Below are 20,367 nucleotides of genomic sequence, written 5' to 3'. Positions count from 1 at the left end.
TTTTTGTGCTGATAACATTTTTATTTGTTCTGGTAGCATTTTTGTTTTGGTATCATTTCATTTGAGATATCATTTTTGTACTGATATCATTTTGGATTGGGTATCATTTTTGTACCGATATCATTTTTGTTCTGGTAACATTCTTGGAATCATTCTTGTTCTGGCAGCATTCTTATTCTGTTTTTTTTTTTTGTTCTGGTTGCTTTTGTGTTCTGTTTGCATTTTTTGTTCTGGTTGAATTCTTGTTCTGGTTACATTTTTGTTCTGGTTGCATTCTTGTTCTGTTCCATTCTTGTTCTGGTTGCATTTTTGTTCTGGTTGCATTTTTGTTCTGGTATCGTTTTTGTAGTGGTAGTATTCTTGATCTGGTAGCATTCTGTTCAGATAGCATTTTTTTCTGGTTGCATTTTTGTTCTGGTATCATTTTTCTCCTGGTAGCATTCTTGTTCTGGTTGCATTTTTGTTCTGATATCATTTTGTACTGTTAGCATTCTTTTTCTGGTAGCGTTTCTGTCCTGGTAGCATTTTTGTCCTGGTAGAATTCTTGTTCAGGTTGCATTTTTGTTCTGGTAGCAGTCTTGTTCTGGAAGCATTTGGTTGCAGTTTTAATCTGGTAGCATTATTGATCTGGTAGCATTCTTGTTCTGGGAGCATTTGGTTGCATTTTTGTTCTGGTAGCTTTTTTGTTCTGTTGTATTCTTGTAATCATGGTAGTAAGCATAAAGTTATTTAATGTAGCACTTTTATCATCGTAAAAAATACATACACATTAGCAATTTCTGAAACTGCAGTACTCTGAATTTATTTATTCAAAATCATCTTTTGACAGATAAAAAATAAGAAGATGTTGTATGATTGTCAGTTAAACAACGATCAACCGAAGTTCAAATGACATGTATTACTAAGCAATTCTATGCAACCGTACGGCTTTCTTCAATGAGAAAAATCCATACATGTAAGCAATTCTAGGCAACCGTTTCTTCAATGAGAAAAGCCCATACGATATGGTCGGCTATACAAAGACTCGACGTGAAATATATGGAACAATTCACTTGAGTTAACTAAATTGTATATGAAATAATCAGATACGTTATCTAAGTAAGTAAGAATATGATCCGGAAACAGTCAATAGTTTTCAATGCTTATGTATAAGTATATTGATCAACACAATATCCGCCTACTCACTGGTGTTAAACTGATAACCGTAACTGGAATTATGACACAGTTTAACACCAGTGCTACTACAGGCATCGTAAAAACAAAAGAAGAGAAGTGATGAGATGAGATATGTCAAGATAGTTTTTTCAAAGATTTATCAATAATAGTTTATCATTACTGTTATAAACAAACGACAACTATGACTTCATTTCTTATTCAAAATCAGTATTAAAATGTAGTTAAAAGTATCTGTAACTACTGATACAAGGGCATTGTATTATCCGGTAATGATCATGTTGAAGAGGCCGGTACTTAAGGTCATTCCGGTTTCCTTTTTAGTTAAAGTTTTTTTATCTATAATTAGTTATCTTTAAGGTTTATGACCCTTTCTGTACCAAGTGAATTACGAAATTTTCAAACTGCATAGTATCAAAACAGCAAAATTAATGTTTAATAGAGATTGGCCATTTTGTACATATACCAAGGGGAAACTTCGTGAAAAGCATTTGTATTTATTGTTTCATTGCATTTAATAGAAAAAGGGGACTTTGTTGTAAATAAACCAAGATTTTTGTAGAAAATCCACAGACTTTAAGGTTTATGTGGACCCTTTGGCTGAAATGACTGCGTTTTAACCTTAAAATGTACTCTTAGTACAGACAAACCTGTACATCTGGAAACGTGTTAAGGCATAGCATGTGCTAGATAAATAAAATTCAAATGCATTGTATGTTTTTGAAAATTCTAAATTTAGTGCATTTTTTTTTTTTCGTCCCTGCAGAAGATGATAAAATTAACAAACAGTTGAGTATCATTCGATATGGTCCTCTCAGGTACACAGTTTGAATCACCAACTATTGTCAAGTATCTATTTAACATCTAGTCTGCATCAATACAGCTCACTTCAATTATTACCGGTGGGAAAGTTCTCAAACTTCTTTCCTAACTTAGTTTATGTTGGCATCTTCTGGAGGGATGGAAAAAGGGACTGTAAAATCCAGTAAAGTTTTCAATTTTCCAAAACATAAAAGCATATTTGAAATTTTTTATCTCGGGCATGCTATGCTTTAAAAAATTTCCAGATGCACAGGTTTGTTCGTATTAAAGGTAAATTTTGAGGTGAAAATGCGGCCATTTTAGCCAAAGGGCCCACATGAACCTTAAAAGGAAATGCCTGACACATCAATCTAAAACATACTCGATATAGATCTGCAATTAATATAAGTATTTGTTAATGAAACCATAACTCCAATTTTTAATTTAAAAAAGGGGAAAGTCCTCAAAAATTGAAATCAATCAAACGGCACCAAGTGATATATTAACTGAAAGAACGGAATAACACTGTTATTCTATATAGGATTTCAAATTTTTATTTTACTAGCTGTAACTTTTGTCGTTTTGTTTATATCAGCCCTTCATTAATGTTCAAATGATATGTTTTGTCCCTGAGCGTCACGGGTGAAACACAATTTGTTTTAAAAGCGTATCTGTTACATAGAGAATAATACATGGCAAAATCCGTATCATATGTCGTATCATCCCGAGACATCAATATCAGCCCAAGGGCCTTTAGGCCCGAGGGATGATATTGGTTGAGGGTGATACGGCATGTGATACGGATTTTGCCATGTATTATACACTTTATCATATATTTCAACAGAAGAGTATTATATTATATGAACTGTTTTCTGATCCATAGCACTGGGTTACCTTCAGTTCTACTTTTGTCTTGTTTCAAAGGCCTTAAAAGAAATGCTCAATTACTTATCCGAAGCACCTGGGTTACCTTACAATTTGCGTGCTGTTGTTTTAAAAATATTTTGTTTATTATTAAAAAATTTGTGTGTTTTGTATTTTTCATAGTTGCATTTAGTGTGCCAAAAAATATGAAAACTTGACGTTCGTGACGTCACATACAATATGAAAACTCGACGTTCGTGACGTCACATACCAAACAATGACGTCATTCAAAAAATTTACCTATTTTGAGGAAAAATTTTCTTAACCAAAACTGACTTTATGTAAAAAAAAAAAAAAAGTAGGGGTGTGATAAAGGGTATGCGATAAAGGGTGCGCATCAAAGTTGCGCGATATGGATTAAACAGCAGGCTATTTATCACATATGCAAAACTACTGTATTTACTACTAAACATATGATAAATTAACATATATTGGTACCATTATTGGTATATGCAAACTATATACTTAGATGATTATGATAATAACACAATGTTGACAGATGTATCCCCTATTTTTTTACATTTTTACCTAATATGTTTGTTTGTTTTGTTCACGCATCGTTGTCAATATAATAAGAATTTGATGCGACTGTCATAAAAGTGAGAGGTTTAGCTAGCTATAAAACCAGGCTCAATCCAGCATTTTTTACATAAGAAAATGCCTGTACCAAGTTAAGAATATGACAGTTGTTACCTTTTCGTTTGATGTGTTTTATCCTTTGATTTTGCCATTTGATTATGGACTCCCCCCCCCCCCCTTGATTTTGCCATTTGATTATGGACTTTCCGTTTTGAATTTTCTTCGAAATTCAGTAGTTTTGTAATTTTACTTTTTAGTTTCTTGGAAATAATGTTGCTTATAGGGTAGATATTCACCTAAGATTTTCAAATGGTGATATTGAAATCATCCGTTCGAATATTTTACGCACTCACGTGTTGAATTGACCATTATATAATTTCAGTTTCACAGATGACGACATATATGTCTCATTTGTGGTAATCAAAGTTTCGTCCTCTTTTCCTCATAAATGTCCGAGTTAGGCTTACCGATTGGGTTGTACTTTTATTAGCAATAAGACGACCCTTCGTGACCACCTGCGATCAACCCGGTTTTTGATAGGTTCGTCTAGCTCAGTCCTAAGTTTTCTTTGTTTTGTCTTGTGAACTGTAACTGTTGTTTGTCTTTTGTTCAATTTTCCTTTTTATCAGTTTGTAATTGACTTTTTACTTTAATTATTCCTATGGTATCATACACCTTTTAATAATATGATCTTTTGTAACAGCAAATTTGTTAACCAAATATTTTTATACTGTTTTCCCTTATAAACATCGAAAACTGTGTTTTTCTGTGCATTGCCCTATGTATATCTGTCGTCAGTACAATGCACTTTAATTAGTAAAAGAAAATGACAGAATGAAAACAGAATATAAAATTTCTGTTAAATGACTCAGCAATAATCTGCTGCGAATCCGTGATTGAACATAGGAGATATCATGAACAACACAACGAACAGTCCATTAAAAACACGTGCGTCTGGTAAAATATAAACAAAATTATATAGAGCTACATTTACATCTTTTAAAAATTAACAAACTCTTTGGCCAAATACGATGAATTAATGATAGTAGTTTACCGATGTTCATATCTTTTAAATTGACCAAGGGGAGACAAATCAAGGTATTCGAGTTTAGACCACGGTATGTGCATTATCACTAAACTAGTACACATTTTTGTGTATGTGCCAGCTGAAGCACGCCTTCGAGTGCAGGATCGCTGTATTGGAGACCCATTGGTGGCCTTCGACTGAGTTTTACTCTTTAATCGGGTTGATGTCTCTTTTTGACACATTTTTCCTCATTTTTGTGTTCTCAATTTTATAACAAACAAAAGTAGGCTCAGGGAACCGCCTGAATTTCAGACAAGACTAAGTGTTGTAAATGTGTATGTATAACCTTCCAATGTTGCGCCTGTCCCAAGTCAGGAGCCTCTGGCCTTGTAAGTCTTGTGATTTTCAATTTTAGTTATTTGTGTAAAATTCGGAGTTTAGTATGACGTCCATTATCACTGAACTAGTTTACATATTTGATAAGGGGCCAGCTTAATGACGCCTCCGGGAGCGAGAGTTTTCGCTGCATTGAAGACCCATTGGTGGCCTTCGGCTGTTGTTTGCTCTATGGTCTGGTTGTTGTCTTTTTGACACATTCCCCATTTCCATTCTCAATTTTATTCCATGCGAATTCACACTCAGTCTTCGAACAAGTCAAGCTAAATTAATGTTTTTGCTTTTCAAGTAAACCATTCTTTCTATAAAATATTATAATTACTAGTGTTGTCAAATCGTACAGTTTTGACTAACCGGGAACTCAGATGATCGTTCGACCGATGTTTGAAGGGCATATTTACAATAAACTACTTGGCGTAGTTTGATTTTTAATAATGCAATACACCTGATCTACTATGGCGTTTGTAATAACTTTAGATTGAAAAATACAAACCTTCATGATATCGTCGAATTGAAAGGTATGAAACCGATGATTCTTTCATTTACCCTTGATGTCTCAGAAAATAATGTTGAGTGTTTCAATTTGAAATGATTAATAAATTGAAAATGGAAATGGGGAATATATCAAAGATTATCCAAGAGACAACAACCCGATCTAAGAACAGATAACAGCCGAAGGCCAATAATGGGTCTTCAACGCAGCGTGAATATCCTACACACGGAGGTTTGCCATAGTACATATTTATATCAAATCTATTAAAATTGAAAAAAAGTCCGGTACTGTCCTATTTCTAACTTGGTACAGACATTTCCTTGTGTAGAACGGTGGATGGATTAAACCTGGTTTTATCGCTAGCTAAACCTCTCACTTGTATGACTGTCGCATATCATTCCATAATATATATACATGCTAGTGATCAATGTATATAAAGACGAAACAGCCTATATCTTGATGAACATTTTTAAAGAAATGATGTGTGCGCAAAACAAACACGGTTGAAGAGCATACATGATCCAAAATTCCGAAAGGTATTACCAAAATACAACAACAGTAATCTAATGCAATTGACTTACAACTCTTAAATTTAATTTGCCATTATACATTGTCATGTTAAAATATGTCCAGTGTATAATATTACATTGCGTCATTCAATGATTGTTGATTGATTGAAGATTGATTGAAGATTACAATTAATTCGATCTGAAGGCAGATAATATAAGGATTCGCCGTGTTGAAATATTTATTAAAACATAACGTATAAACATTTATGGAAAACAATTAAAGATTGTAACTGGTAAGCTATTTCAACATATTCATAACAATTAATATTCAATTTTTACGAACAATGTTAGAAAATGGAGTTTAGAATTATACGGCTCGGAAAGGTAATCAATTTTTTTCAGGAATCAATTATATATTCTCAGGAATATGACAGTTGTTATCCATTCGTTTGATATGTTTGAGATTTTGATTTTGTCATTTGATTAGGGACTTTCCCTTTTTAATTTTCCTCAGAGATCAGTATTTTTGCGATTTTACCCTTTTCTCGATTGAGAAGGGAAAGGACATTTCTATCTTAAATAATGGCCTATGATAAAAGGGAACAATTAATATAAAGAGAATTGCGTTCGTTTAAGACTCTATTTATAAATGAAAGATCTTGTCCAAATTCTTAACGATAAGTTTTAAGACTCTATTTATAAATGAAAGATCTTGTCCAAATTCTTAACGATAAGAATACGATTGTTGCCTTTCAGTATTTGTTATGAAAACAAAAATAATGGTAAAATTAACATAAATGTTGGTGTAGTATTTTATAAAACATGTTTTTCTTCATGTATTGCCTAGCTCCAAAACGTGTTTGTAACAATTGACCAAAAGACGTTGGTACAAGCCACTATCATGTGTCATTCTATGGCCTTTAACAATGTGCAAAACTAAAAGAGAAAGCTTCCGACAGCACGAATTTTCAGTCTCCTCACTTGAGACCGCCACTTACAGAAGTTGACATTATTTTGAAGAATGTTGCTATTTGGACATAAGTGTACGACTTTATTTTTGTTATAAAAGGTAATCAGTCTAATAAAAACCGAAGTACGGGCTGTTGACCCAGTTGTCCGTATTTCCTGCCATTCGGTTATTTCCGTTGTGATGTAGTTTGTGGATAATTTAAAGATGTACTTAGGTGATGTTTTGGAATTTTTGTGTGATATTTGGACTCCTTGGTTGTGGTTTTTTTTACGTGACAGTGTAAAATATTTTTCACCATAACACCTATTCTTCTTTTTACGTAAGACTTCAATAGCGTATGAAAGGTCATTACAACAAATGTGTGTCTCAATTTACATGTTGTACAAAAAATCACTGTTTATTAGGACGATGTACTCGATTTTTCAATTGAGAATTAAAAATTGTAGTGTAACGTGTAGACAAATGAAACGTTTTTGTCTCGCTTGACGGAGTCAAAAAGCGAGACATAGGTATGCTGTTTCCGGCGTAGGCGGCGGTGGCGGCTACGGCGACGTCAACAATGTACTAGTTAATGATTAGGTCTAGTTTATGGTGAACTACTAGTGGTAAATCAGAGATATTTGGTATGCAGTTGTATAAGTATTGGCACATCTTATTACCATGGAGATTATTTGACCCCGCCCCCTCAGTTATGGTCTATTGACTTTAAAACTTTTGCTCAGTTTGCATGTATTAGTTTGTGATTAGGTCAGTTTATGGGGAACCACTAGTGGAAAAGTAATGATAATTGGTATGCAGTTGTATAAGCATCAGCATATCTCATTTTAATGGAGATTATTTAGCCCTGCCCCCTCATACATGGTCTATTGACTTTGAAATTTTTGCTTAGTTTTAGTGTATTAGTTTGTGATTAGGTCAGTTTATGGAGAACAACTAGTCGTAGGTTAATGATAATTGGTATACGGTTGTATAAGCATTGGCAAACCTCATTTCCATGGAGAATTTTTGGCCCCGATCCCTCAGTCATGGTCTATTGACTTTAAAACTTTTGCTTAGTTTTCATGTATTAGTTTGTGATTTGGTCAGTTTATGGGGAAACCAGTAGTGGTAGGTCAATGATACTTGTATGCAGTTGAATTAACATTGGCACATCTCATTACCATGGAATTTTTTTTACCCTTACTCTCAGTTATGATTTATTGACTGAAATTTTGCTTAGTTTACATGTATTAGTTTGTGTTTAGGTTTGTTTTAAAGAGAACTACTAATGATAAGTCAATGGTATATGGTATGCAGTTGTATTAGCATTGGCACATCCCATTTCCATGGAGATTGTTTAGCCATGTACCTTCAATCATAGTTCATTGACTTTGAATATTTGCTAAACTTACATGTTAAAGTGTTGCTATTTTTTATTTCAACATTTTCATTATCGAATTTACAAAAAAGCGAGACATATCTCTTTGATAACAGTTTATTATAAATGCAACGTTGTAAAAAATGTGGTTGAAGACTTTTGGATGTAGAAGAAAACACTTCTAATTGACACCGCTGGTAGAAACATCCAGCCGCTTTCAGCTTTTAAAATAAACTGCCTTTTTCTCTTATTTTCGGAAACAGTTGCCATGTGTTTGAATAGCTTATGGAATAGAGAATGTAAACTGAATATGCGTCAAAGAGACAACAGCCATCGATGGATCTTCAACCTAGCGAAAACCGGTGGTTCTTTCTTCGGACTTCGGCTTCCACTACCAATAAAAACTTATCGATATAAAACAATAGTTATAAAAGTGTTAAAAGTGGCGTTAAACACCAACCGATCAATTAATCAACCTTCTTCCACCCTCAATATCATCGATACGAAATAAAAGCCAACACATTACAAACAGATGTTTGTCAATATGGTATCATAAATGGTTTGTTTTTTTATGTTTTATAAATTTGAATATATTGTAAATATTTCGTTAAAAAAACATGGTTTTTTTCTTCTCCAAAATACATCTTTTCAAGTAAACATGTATGTTCTACGTGACATCGGCCGCGTTATGTTATTTGCCTTTGAGAATGTTTTGACTCCTTGCGTAAAAGATAAGATCACTTACGGCCTTCTTATATAAATGATCATTGTTTCTAATTCTTTGGTTTAATTTAAAATGTCATTTAGTTTTTAAACGAAGCATTAATAATTTAGTTTTATATTAATGTTTTGAATGAATTCACTTGGAAGTAATACAGTGTCAGTATTTAACCGGCGTACATTTGTCCTTTACTTATATTTCATGCTGCGCTGTTGGTTTTAGTTCTTATAAAATACGGGAAAAACATTTTATAAATATCCAAGATATGGCAGGTTAGTTATAGTTGTATGAATTTGTTAGAATGGTGTTTAATACATATTTAATTTTCTAAAAACAATGGCATTTGTACTTCCCCTTTTCCTGTTTGTCGGGAAATGCTTCGGGCCGTTTATGCACATACCTTACTATGCGGTTTTAAGATAACGCATTGTCCAAGCCGTAAAAAAAATGTACGTTGACGTATAGCTTACATTAACGTCAATTGGTCTCTAGTGGCTGGTTGTCATTGGCAATCAAGCGCGGATCCAGGGGGAGGGGGGTTCCGGGGTTGGAACGATCAATGCATTTGAATGGGGACATGTAGTTGGAACCCCCACCCCCACCCTTTTTGTCCTGGGTTAGGAACCCCCCTTTTTTTAAATGGCTGGATCCGCCCATAGCAATCATTTCACACCTATTTATTTTATATTGAATGTTAAAAGTACAATAATTAGCTTTTCATTCACATTAAGACAAAAGTAATCAAAACCCATACACTGAAAAAAAAGACATAAGCAAAAACAAACAGACGAACGGACAAACATCAGTTAACAAACCACTTAATCGAAAATTAAAGAATTAGCAATATTAACCATACAAATAGCCGGGGAAGCCTAGGTATTGTAAGTTATGGATTCAAACAGATTTCCGGTTGAACTTAATGAGACAAAATAAAAAGATAGAGACTATTGGAAAAGACATATATAGTACTTACATGTAATTTTCATATTACGTTTTGGCTCTAAGATGTGGGGTTCGGCCTCATTGTTAAAGGCGGCGAATAATTAAACTCGGGCAGAAAGTTTTTTCATTTACATTCATATCACATCTGCCTATTTTTGCGTTGGTATTGTTTGACTCAGTCTTTTATTTTCTGTGAGATGTTTTTTATTTACCTTTTTATAATATTTTTTTTTTAAAGCTGTTGTCGGTTTTTCTACGACTTTTTCGGTTTTCATTGGTCTAGTTTTCTGCTCTCCCTTTTTATATCTAAAGCACAAAGAGAAGAAGCAAATATAACAGGAACAATGTTGATTATAGTATCGCGTGCAGATCAACTAAAACCGCTATAATCCAAGACGTTATAATTATTAATGAGAAATCAAGATTTTTAAAAATCGTTTTGTCTAATCATTACAGGTTGTTTTATTCATTATAAATTAGTCTTTAGTTATAAATAATCAATGGACCAACAGAATAAAATACTACTTTAATTATAGAATTATTGGAAAGTTATTGATGTTCGTCGTTTCCTTTGTAACGTTTTGTTGTATCGTCATTTCAATACCAGCAGGACATGCCTGGTCATTGATCAATAAAGAGTAAATTAAAGTGAAGTGCTCTCCCTTGTTAACCCGGTAATTTTTCTACCTTAGTGAGGGTTTGGATGAACGAGTCTAGGTTTTTCTTGTTTTGTCTTTTACACGTATTTTTTTAGTTTTGTCAATTTCTGTATTCTAAATATTAAGGCACCCAATTATTTTCTGTTCTTTATTTTGCGGTATTGTGTGCCCATATTTCTTTATTTTTTGTTCATAGATCTTATTCTGTAAACCACATTCAGACCCTCCTTTATAACGGAATCATTGGAAAGTTCATTGAAGGATAGCATTTCCTTATTAAAAATCGTAGAATAGTCATTTCAGTACCAGCAGGAAATAGTGCTGGTCGTTGATCAATAAAAAGTACTCAATAGATTTAAACAAAAACATTTCCGAACTATCAACAGGGCCTTGAAATCACATGGATAAACATGAACAATTTGGGAATGAATTATAAATGGTAAATGACATGTACATTGTCTAGGGTTGCTTTTGTTAAATGGGGTTTTAATGTGTACGTAAAATTATGCATGTGTTAAATTTTATACAAAATGAACTCTACCGTCGAAACATAGCAGTTGTGCATTTCATGTTTAAACATTGGACATAAAAAACTCTAAATATAAGGGTAAGTGCATAAAAATAACTATTAAATAAACTCATCATAGATAACAGCCTAAAATTTGTGTACGCGCCAGGCCCGCAAATCGTCCACAACAAGCTTGAAATCAAAAAGGTTAAAAGGGCCAAATGAAATACGAAGTTGAAGAGCATTGAAGACCCAAAGTTCTGAAATATTTGGCAAACTACGGCTAAGGCGATCTGATCATGTGGTAGAACGCTGTCATTCTTAGTATTTCGAAATTTATTTTTTAAAAATTGTTGATTTATTATTGTTATGGCCATATCAATGAATATATCACATATATATATATACATATATATCACATATATATATATACATATATATATCACATATATATATATAAACACTGGCACCGATACCATTCACATTTTGTTTTGTCAGTTAAATTTCAAGAAGAATTCGATTATAAATTGGGAATATATAATTACTTTTCCGTCACAGTATTTGTTTTTGAACTTACATTAACCTCGACAGCACAATATGTCGTCTATTGTTTTAAATCCGATTATTTATAGTTATTTACTGATCTGATCTTTCGTATCAATGTCTGCATCTATATATATAACCACTAGTTGATTTAAACCTTTATTTCTAATTTAAGAAACACAACAACAAAATTACAAAACAAATACCAGTCTAATTATGGAACGGTATCATATATTTGCATGTTTTCTGGCGCTCTAATATCTGTCCCTGGATGCTGGTCCGAAACAACAGTTCTTGGGCAGGGGGTCCTTCAAATGAGTAGCTATCACTCAAATCAGGATATTTTTCCTGTGTCATATTAGTTTTTTGAAATCAATATGACTATTGAAAAAAAGTTACATATTATATTTTCTTTTAAATTTTATAGAGAACGCAAATCTGGAGCAGTGTTTTAAATTCTTTTTAATAAAATAATTGATTTTTTTTATTTTATTTGTAAAGCTCCATCCTTAATTATTGTAACATGGTACCGGGTTATTTGTTCCTTTCTTTTTCAATGTCAAGTTAATCTGACACATTTTGTACAATATTTAATGTTATTTTAAACTTATTCCAGTGCATGACCTCAAAATGTACATAACATTAAGTTTCAAAACTGACACAGCTACTGATTTCATTTCAATAGATGCAATTCAACTACTAATTCATCAATTTTGAAATTTAAATCCACCTTTCACATGCAAATTCTAGCTTATAACATGTAGTTTTGACATTTCTCTTACAATTTGGTTATGCCATGACTGCATAATAACAAAATTGATATGTTGTAATACATGTAATAATATAATGAATTTCATGGTGGTTGTATCAAAACGCTTGGTATTTTGGTGCTGGCTTCTGTTAAGAACCTGCAAATAGTTATTTTTTCTCAAAGCGACTTGAATACACTTAATTAAGCATTGTACGAAATGTCGGGAAGAACAAGCAAGACAAATTTTCAAAAGGTAAAAAATTTAAAATATTATGAAGTATTTAGCACGCGTTAAAAGCATTTTTTTTCTCAGCGATTAGGACATCCTAGCTAAGATAGTCGTAAGATAGCTTCGATATGCATGCTGATACAATTCGTAAGTCCTTTAAAGTTACATTATCCTAATCTATACCCAAGATATATAAGACTTTGGGTCTTAGGACAGATCCTATGACAGATCGACAAACAGGCCCCTGTACTGTTTAATTTGACGTTTTCTAATTTTCCCTAGTCCCACCATACGACTTCGGGGAAAATATTTCCTATTTCAGTTATTTTCTGTTATCTTTTAATTACTTGTTTTGCTATTTTTTATTTTCATTTCCGTTTTCTGTTTTGCAATCCAAAAAATCTAAATGTCTCCATATAACACTCCGTGACATTAAATTTGAAATAATTATTTTTACCGACTTTTTTGCCATGAAATAAAGAAAAATAAGCAAACTTCATAGACGGATCCAGGGGGGCCTGAGAGATCCGCCCCCACCTTCGGGGAACAAATTTGATTGATTATATATATAGGGAATCACCGAAGCATAACTGGAAAGGGCCCCTTCTTAGTTCAGTCACTCCCCCCCCCTTTATGAAAAGTTCTGGATCCGCCACTGAACTTTATATATTAAAGATGTAGGGATAATCTAGTATCCTAACCATATTGAAATTTGATATTAAATGATGACCCTTAACCAACAGGAGTTGATTTGTATAACAGCTTTGCTTTAAATAGAATTTTGCTTCTAAGTGAAGAAAGTCACTCTTTTTCATATTGTAATAACTTAAGGGGGTAGACCTTGGTTCAGGGAGATAACTCTTTAAATCAGTTAAGCGCTTGCAACAGTCAAGTTCATCAATGTTTTTTTAAGCATTTACCTGAAACAGATTAAAAATAATCTATGTAACCTAGAAGCTTAGAATATGTTTTTGAAAATGGTTGACACAAACGTACTGATGATTTTAAGAGTTATTTCCCTTAACCTAGGTTTACCTCCTTAAATGGCAGGGGCCTGATGTGGTTTAAAATCTTGGGAAATCGACTCTACCTTTTCTCTTGGATGAAATTTAAAAATAAAAAAAGGCAGGACAGGAGTTTTAAGTAAAAAAAGGCAGGAATATGTCTAAGCGCCAACAATCCGACCAAAGATCAGTAGGCCCCAAATGGGTCTCCAACACAGCGAGGATATTCCGCACCTGGCTTCAGCTGACCACTAAATGAAATTATGTACTAGTTCAGTGAAAATGGACGTCAATCTAAACTCCGAAACATATAAATTCATTTGATAAAGAAAACCCCAAAATTAATCTAATCATTTAAAAATTATATGTGCACAATGGCAATGGCAATATATAAACTTATAGTGTGAGTGATAGTTTTGAAAATTCGGAGTTTAGGAGAAGCGGATGTGTACTTTGTAGGTGTGGTGTAGTACATGTCAGACTAAACTCATTCAATAGAATCATGATGAAGTAAATTGAATGAAAGCTGCAAAAATACATTATATGGAAACAGATTCTATATATGATTCACAAAGGTATGTCGTGCGGATCAGGAGTATTTGCGGATTCAAAAGTGGCACGGACGGAAGAACAGACATAAAAATTAACATAATGTCAACTTAACTCTGTCCTTGAATTGAATAGACTTAAACAGATTTAAAACATATAGGATCGTCAATTAAAAAAAAAATCTTAAAGTTTGCATATTTGGCTTGAGTTTATTATTTTGTTCATCAAAGTTGTGGTAAAATATTAACATAAAATGCATGAATAATTCTAATTGACATATATTGAATAGAGACACGTTTGTATTTTAATTTCAAATGATAACATTGTTTGTCGTACATATTTAATTAAAATCTATCTGTTCATATAATTTAACCTCCAATGGGTACATTTTACGCTTAAATAGATCATGATAGTGTATTGATATCCAAACCCATGAAGATTTACGAGTGTACGTAAATTAAAACTTGTTGACATAAAAAGACTTAATTTGATATATATAAATAATTGCAGCGGCTTACGGCGGCTTACGGCGGCTTACGGCGAAGGTAAGACTCGTTTGAGTGCTTTTTTTTCTAAGCCAAATTTTGTAAACGTTGTGTCGCGTTTGTTGTTGTTTTCTAAACGCTGCAAAAGTAGAAACAAATACATCGTTTAATAAGTCTTTACTGACCCTGTGTGAACTTTCAATAATGCATGCACATGTTGTTGGTAAACAGACTTTTTACAAACGTAGAAAAAAATACATCGTTTAATCAGGTTGATGTTATAAACAAATATAGCGTTTGTACTAACAAACGACAAACGACAAACGACAAACTGCAGACGCATTTTCAGCGTGTGCATAGTTTGTCAAAGTTTATGTAAACTTTGCAAACGTATGTTTGAAAGAAATTATCAAAACATGTTTTTCATTTGTAATGCCCAATTAAGGGACATTATATTTTTCGGTCTGTGCATCCGTTTGTTCGTTCATCAGTCCGTTTGCTCGTTCGTCCGTCTGTCCCACTTTAGGTTAAATTTTTATGTCAAGGTTGTTTTTGATGAAGTTAAAGTCCAATCAACTTGAATCTTAATACACATGTTCCATATGGTATGATCTTTTCAATAGTAATGCCAAATTGTGACGGTCCACTGAACATAGAAATTGATGGTGCTAGTGGGGTATCCGTGTACTATGGACACATTCTTGTTTCTATTTGAACAAACTTTTAAGTCTATGCACATACAACACGGTATTATGGCTGGTAGATGACTGTTAAACGTCCAGTTGCAAATTTCAAATAGAATGCATATTCAGGACGAGATAATGTGATATGAATATAAAACCTTGCTGTGTGCTCGACCGATACGCTGAGCCAGATTTTAAACGTGCTAATTGACAAGGTCTGCGGGAAGAAATGTCACCTTACCCAGAATTTATTGCGCGTATTCCTAAATTTCGCGTGCTAAGCGGAGAAGCATTAAATACCAATGTTCAAGTATTAGGTGTTGACAGTCAGGGGCTCGAATGCAGACTCGGCAGTAAAAGTGGTGCGTGTTTACAAACAAACTGCATAACATTCGACTTAGTTTTAACATTATTTTGTCATATCTTTTTATGTCATGTAACAGAACCACATAGTAGTACCTGTATTGTTCCTTTCTATGTACATGTTAAAAGAGGGTCTGGATTAGAGGGTCCTTTTTATATTTTCGGTAGATTTTATTTTATTTTATTCTTTTTTTCTATATCATTCATTTTTCTTAAACATTTTTCTCCTTTCTTTATATTTAAGCACCCCATTTTTCCTTCGCTTTATTCTTTTGGTCTATTTTTCTTCATTCTTTATATTTGTCGTCCATTTTTTCCTTTTTTTGCAAACCTCTACGGACAGACCCACATTCAAAACTGATCTACAAACAACATCATCGGTACTAGAAAAAAAAACTTATCTTTTAAGAGAGGTGATCTTTAAAATCAATTTTCAAAATGCATATGTGTACAGTGAGACAGGAAATATGGTGACCTGATAAGACTATTAGTCAATAGAGTTGACCTTTATGACAGGTTTTTATTATTATAGTTGTTTTACAGATCGTTAAATCTTTACTTTTCTGCCGAGAACTATTTATACGTACGATTGACGACAATCTGATTAAGATATAATTCTCTGCGTTTGTTATGCTCGACGAGACAGCTAGTTACAAATGATCTGAATTTGATTCAGATTGCGTTGAAGACAAAAAAAAACTTTTTTTTTATCTCCCGACATTCGCTGTTAAATCGTTACTTTGTTTTATAGCCATCCAAAATTCTCTATTCTTTAGATTTTAGCACTCATTACTTCCTTTATTTCAATTATTCATTACTTTTTCTTTTTGTTCATCTATTTTTTCATCTTTTTCTTTTTCTTTTTTGTTTATATTTCTCTTTTCTATAAATTTCCTCATTTCTCTCACACATAGCGTTTGAAAAACGAAGTAACAAACGACATTTAAAAGCGATATGTTAATTTTACGACTGTCAATATTCGAACAGCATCCTTTTTAGTTTAGTTTCTTGTCTTTCGTTATATATACTTTTGTTTTATGTTGTGTGTTTTTTTAACTTGATTGTCCTTTTATCGTTTTTAGTTTTTTGCCCTTTTTCGCATTGACGTTGTCATATTCTCTTCGACCTAATGGCTTTTAGTGTCCCCTTAGTATATATACTTCGAAGTTTATTGAGTTTATTTATAATGCCCTCTTAAAGAAATAAAAAAAAATCAAAGTAAAGAATTTTTTTAATTCTGTAATAAAACACGATCTGGATATTTACTGTTCATTCTTTCATAAACTATAATTAATAGTTATCCCATAAGGACGCGGTGTGTCAGTGTAAGATCACCCCGATGGCCGGAGGCCAGAGGGTGATCTAACACTGACACACCAAGTCCGACTGGGATAACTATTTTACATCCCAGCTGTTTTAGATTAGACGAAAAAACATTTACAATTCATAAAATCTAGTTTAGAACGCCACACAACCATATATTTTACTGATATTTTTTATATTTTTTTATAACGCCACACAACCATATATTTTACTTTATATATTACTATATGATGTATACCCTTTTTGACCCCCAAACACGATGAGTAGATATCAAACAATGTCAACTCGCCCCACTTGCCAATCGGCCCACGCTATATCGCCACTTTATAAAAATATCGTCCCAATCTTGTTTACCGACTTGCCCCACTTTGAAAAAGTGTAAAATCAAATTGAACAATCAGTCTGAAAACTCACAAATTAACGTAAAAGGTTAAAACCCCACTGAATAAAGGTTTGACAACTCGCCCCACTAATAAAAATATCTTGCTTCCTTTAAGTATGTCAAATTACTATTATTTCGTATCAAGTCGTCCTGGTGTAGTGGTATGTGTCGTGGCTTGATATGCTAAAGGTCTTGAGTTCGAATCCCAGCATATCTACTGGATTTTTTCTATGTGAATTTTGATAGATAGTCTTTTCCGTAAAATTAATTATAAGTTTTATAGTGGATTATACATTCCCGCCAAAATGTTACAGAACAAAGGAAAGCATGCCTAACAAAGAAACTCAAACTAGGGTGATCTGGCAGGGGTGATCCGGCTCAGATCACCCCTGTTAGAACAAAGGAGCTGGGGTGTAATATCGCTTTAATGAATTTACGGTTCATTGTAATAGATTAAATAGGCGAATAATCTAAGCTGATATATCATTACTAATTAAAACCATTAAATCTAATTATCGTGCAATTATATAAACCAAAGAATCCCGAATAAAAATATAATACTAGTTATTATTGGAGAGGAATAAAGTATGCGAGTCTATTACATTTGTTTGGCGATAAAAATTATAAGCCTGGTATAATGTACTTTTTGCGATTTTGTTTCAAGCGGTATTATATCTATTTCTAAATTTAATTGGGCTTATTTTTCTATGTTCGAACAGGAACATATATATTGACATTGTTAGATATACAGTTCCCATGTTCGAACAACAAATCCTTTTCTCAAAATGCTAATAATTATGTATTATTTCCAGATAAACATAGTTATGGATAGCAGATATGCCATCAAAAGAAATCAAATGCGTCAAAGAAGGTTGTCAACTGAACTTGAAAATATTCACTCAAGACTAGAAGGTAGCCTATGTTTGCTTGAACACGAAGTAAAAGAAATAAAAAAAGACCAGGACAAACAAGACGAACCAGATCCGGACTTCGATATTTCGTACTTTAAGAAAAAATCAGAAAATAACAATATGGGTGATTCCAGAAGAAGAGCCAGTAGTTTTAGCATCAGTGAATCTAAAACTAACATTGATGGTCCCCGAAAACCCAATTTACATGAAAGACGAGGGAGTATTTCAAAAATACACAAAGTAGAATCTCCTGTTGCACAATATATTACAAGTCCTTTGGTTCCATCTTATTCTAAAACGAGACGGATGTCTCTCCCATCGAATGTATTTCACTCGCATGAACCTTTCATAGGATTACATGGTTCTACCTCAAACAATCCAGAGGCGAACAAAGGCAGTGATACCAGCTTAAAAGGCAGCCATAGTGATGTCAGAAGGTCACGTGACAGTATAAGATCACGTGATAGTTCACCGGAAATGGAAAAATACGAACGTCAGATGATACGTTTAAAACGCGAGTTAAACCAAAGGATACCCAAAACCATTAAACAATTGTCAAGAATACCACTAACGTCTACCGAGGAGCGCCATATCATAACGTATATAAAAGAGGAAGAACACAAACAAATGACAAATCGGAAAAATGCCGAAATTCTCGAAGGAATTCAAAAGTGCACCTATCTAAGGACGAAAAATCCTACAGAATTGTCGGTTGAGGAAATGTTAGACAGATCACCTGACTAATCAAATAGGTCATAGACTAAAAGTTCTAATCATAGACATCATAATTTTTTTTGAATTTCACATTAAGAGATAGTTTACATATCAACTAACCCGGATCTTGACGTAATGATAGAAATACTGCATTATTAATGGCTTAATGGATAAATATATTTCGGCATAGATGTGCAGACTTAAGAGAGCAATACATTTCCCTTTTGCAAAATAGTTTCCCTTGCATACAGTTGAAGTACTTTAAATAATCATGTAAACAAGTTCTATCTTCAAAGTACTCTTCATTGCAGTAATAATTATTCCGTCATCGTTTTTTGGTTTTTTTAAAGGACGTTAATTGATCACTTGATTTGTAAGTTTAATTTGTTGTTTATAAATCATTTAATGATAAATTATTCAAATGAAGGATATTCACCAAATTTTGCTTGATTTCGGGCAAAAATATAACGTTTTGCAAACAACGGTAACTATACCCTTACAAACACCAGCATATTGATGGGTCTTTCAAGTGCTCCACGATACCTCTTTCTAAATTAGTAACATCAATGTTATCAGCAATCAAAGACGCCCTTTAAAGTTATTGTGAAACTGCCTATTCTAGAGATGGTGTGCATCAGATGTGGATACTAAATACTCCGAAGATCTTTTAGAGTACATACAATCTAAGGTTCTTTCATCTTGCAATAGCATCTAAGCATCTGAAATTTCTACACTTTACACAAGTATTCCCCATTCCAAACTAAAAGACAAATTGAAAGAGTTGGTAAAAAATAATGTCCAACGTAGACATGGTAGATACAAGTATCTTGTCTTAGGGAGGGATAAATCCTTCTTTGTAAAGATCACTTTGATTCAAACGTTTCGTCCTCGATGGTTTTACCAGTCTAGTTGTCATCACTTATATGTAAATTTATTGTTTGTAATAAATACTGATTTTTTTTTATAACACTTCATGTATTATACCCTCATATATATATTGCCATACCCGTATTTAGCATAATTATTTGGAATGTTGCTGTTTTTGAAGATCGAATTTTTCTATTGATGAGTCTTATGTAGACGAAAGGTGCATTGAAGTTTCGAAGATCTTCAAAGTACAGGCCTGTTACTTTTGTTGAAAAAACAACCAACCTCTGATAAGAAAATGGGGAGTTTTTAATACATTCTTTATAGTAATAAAATTAATTGCAGATAACCATTTGTCATATCTGAAGATCTGCATATTGTACAGATTCTCATATCTCTAGTAAATACAGGCATATATTGATAACTCAAATGAAAAAAGTTTAAACACTAGTAAAAATACTAGATTTCCAAATACAAGTGGAAAAAATGTGCAATTGCCATATT

The 20,367-nt window shown here is 33.0% G+C and overlaps 1 protein-coding gene across 3 annotated transcripts; it reads left to right on the top strand.

Moving 5' to 3' along the window:
• The first annotated feature begins 9,064 nt into the window (after positions 1-9,064).
• On the top strand, positions 9,065-19,777 carry LOC143054840 (uncharacterized). 3 transcript variants are annotated; one of them, XM_076227894.1, is made up of 2 exons: positions 9,065-9,222; positions 18,184-19,777. In XM_076227894.1, the coding sequence occupies exon 2, from the start codon at positions 18,196-18,198 to the stop codon at positions 19,024-19,026; it is 831 nt and encodes a 276-aa protein (XP_076084009.1). In that variant the 5' UTR covers positions 9,065-9,222; positions 18,184-18,195; the 3' UTR covers positions 19,027-19,777. The 3 variants fall into 3 exon arrangements, with proteins under 3 accessions (XP_076084009.1, XP_076084010.1, XP_076084011.1); XM_076227895.1 differs by lacking the exon at positions 9,065-9,222 and adding an exon at positions 11,066-11,158; XM_076227896.1 differs by lacking the exon at positions 9,065-9,222 and adding an exon at positions 14,659-14,680.
• Positions 19,778-20,367: the final 590 nt, after the last annotated feature.

This window comes from Mytilus galloprovincialis, chromosome 12 (assembly GCF_965363235.1).
Source record: "Mytilus galloprovincialis chromosome 12, xbMytGall1.hap1.1, whole genome shotgun sequence".
Classification (NCBI taxonomy): domain Eukaryota; kingdom Metazoa; phylum Mollusca; class Bivalvia; order Mytilida; family Mytilidae; genus Mytilus; species Mytilus galloprovincialis.
Note: the sequence above shows the minus strand (reverse complement) of the source record. Positions and strands in the feature narration are given on the sequence as shown.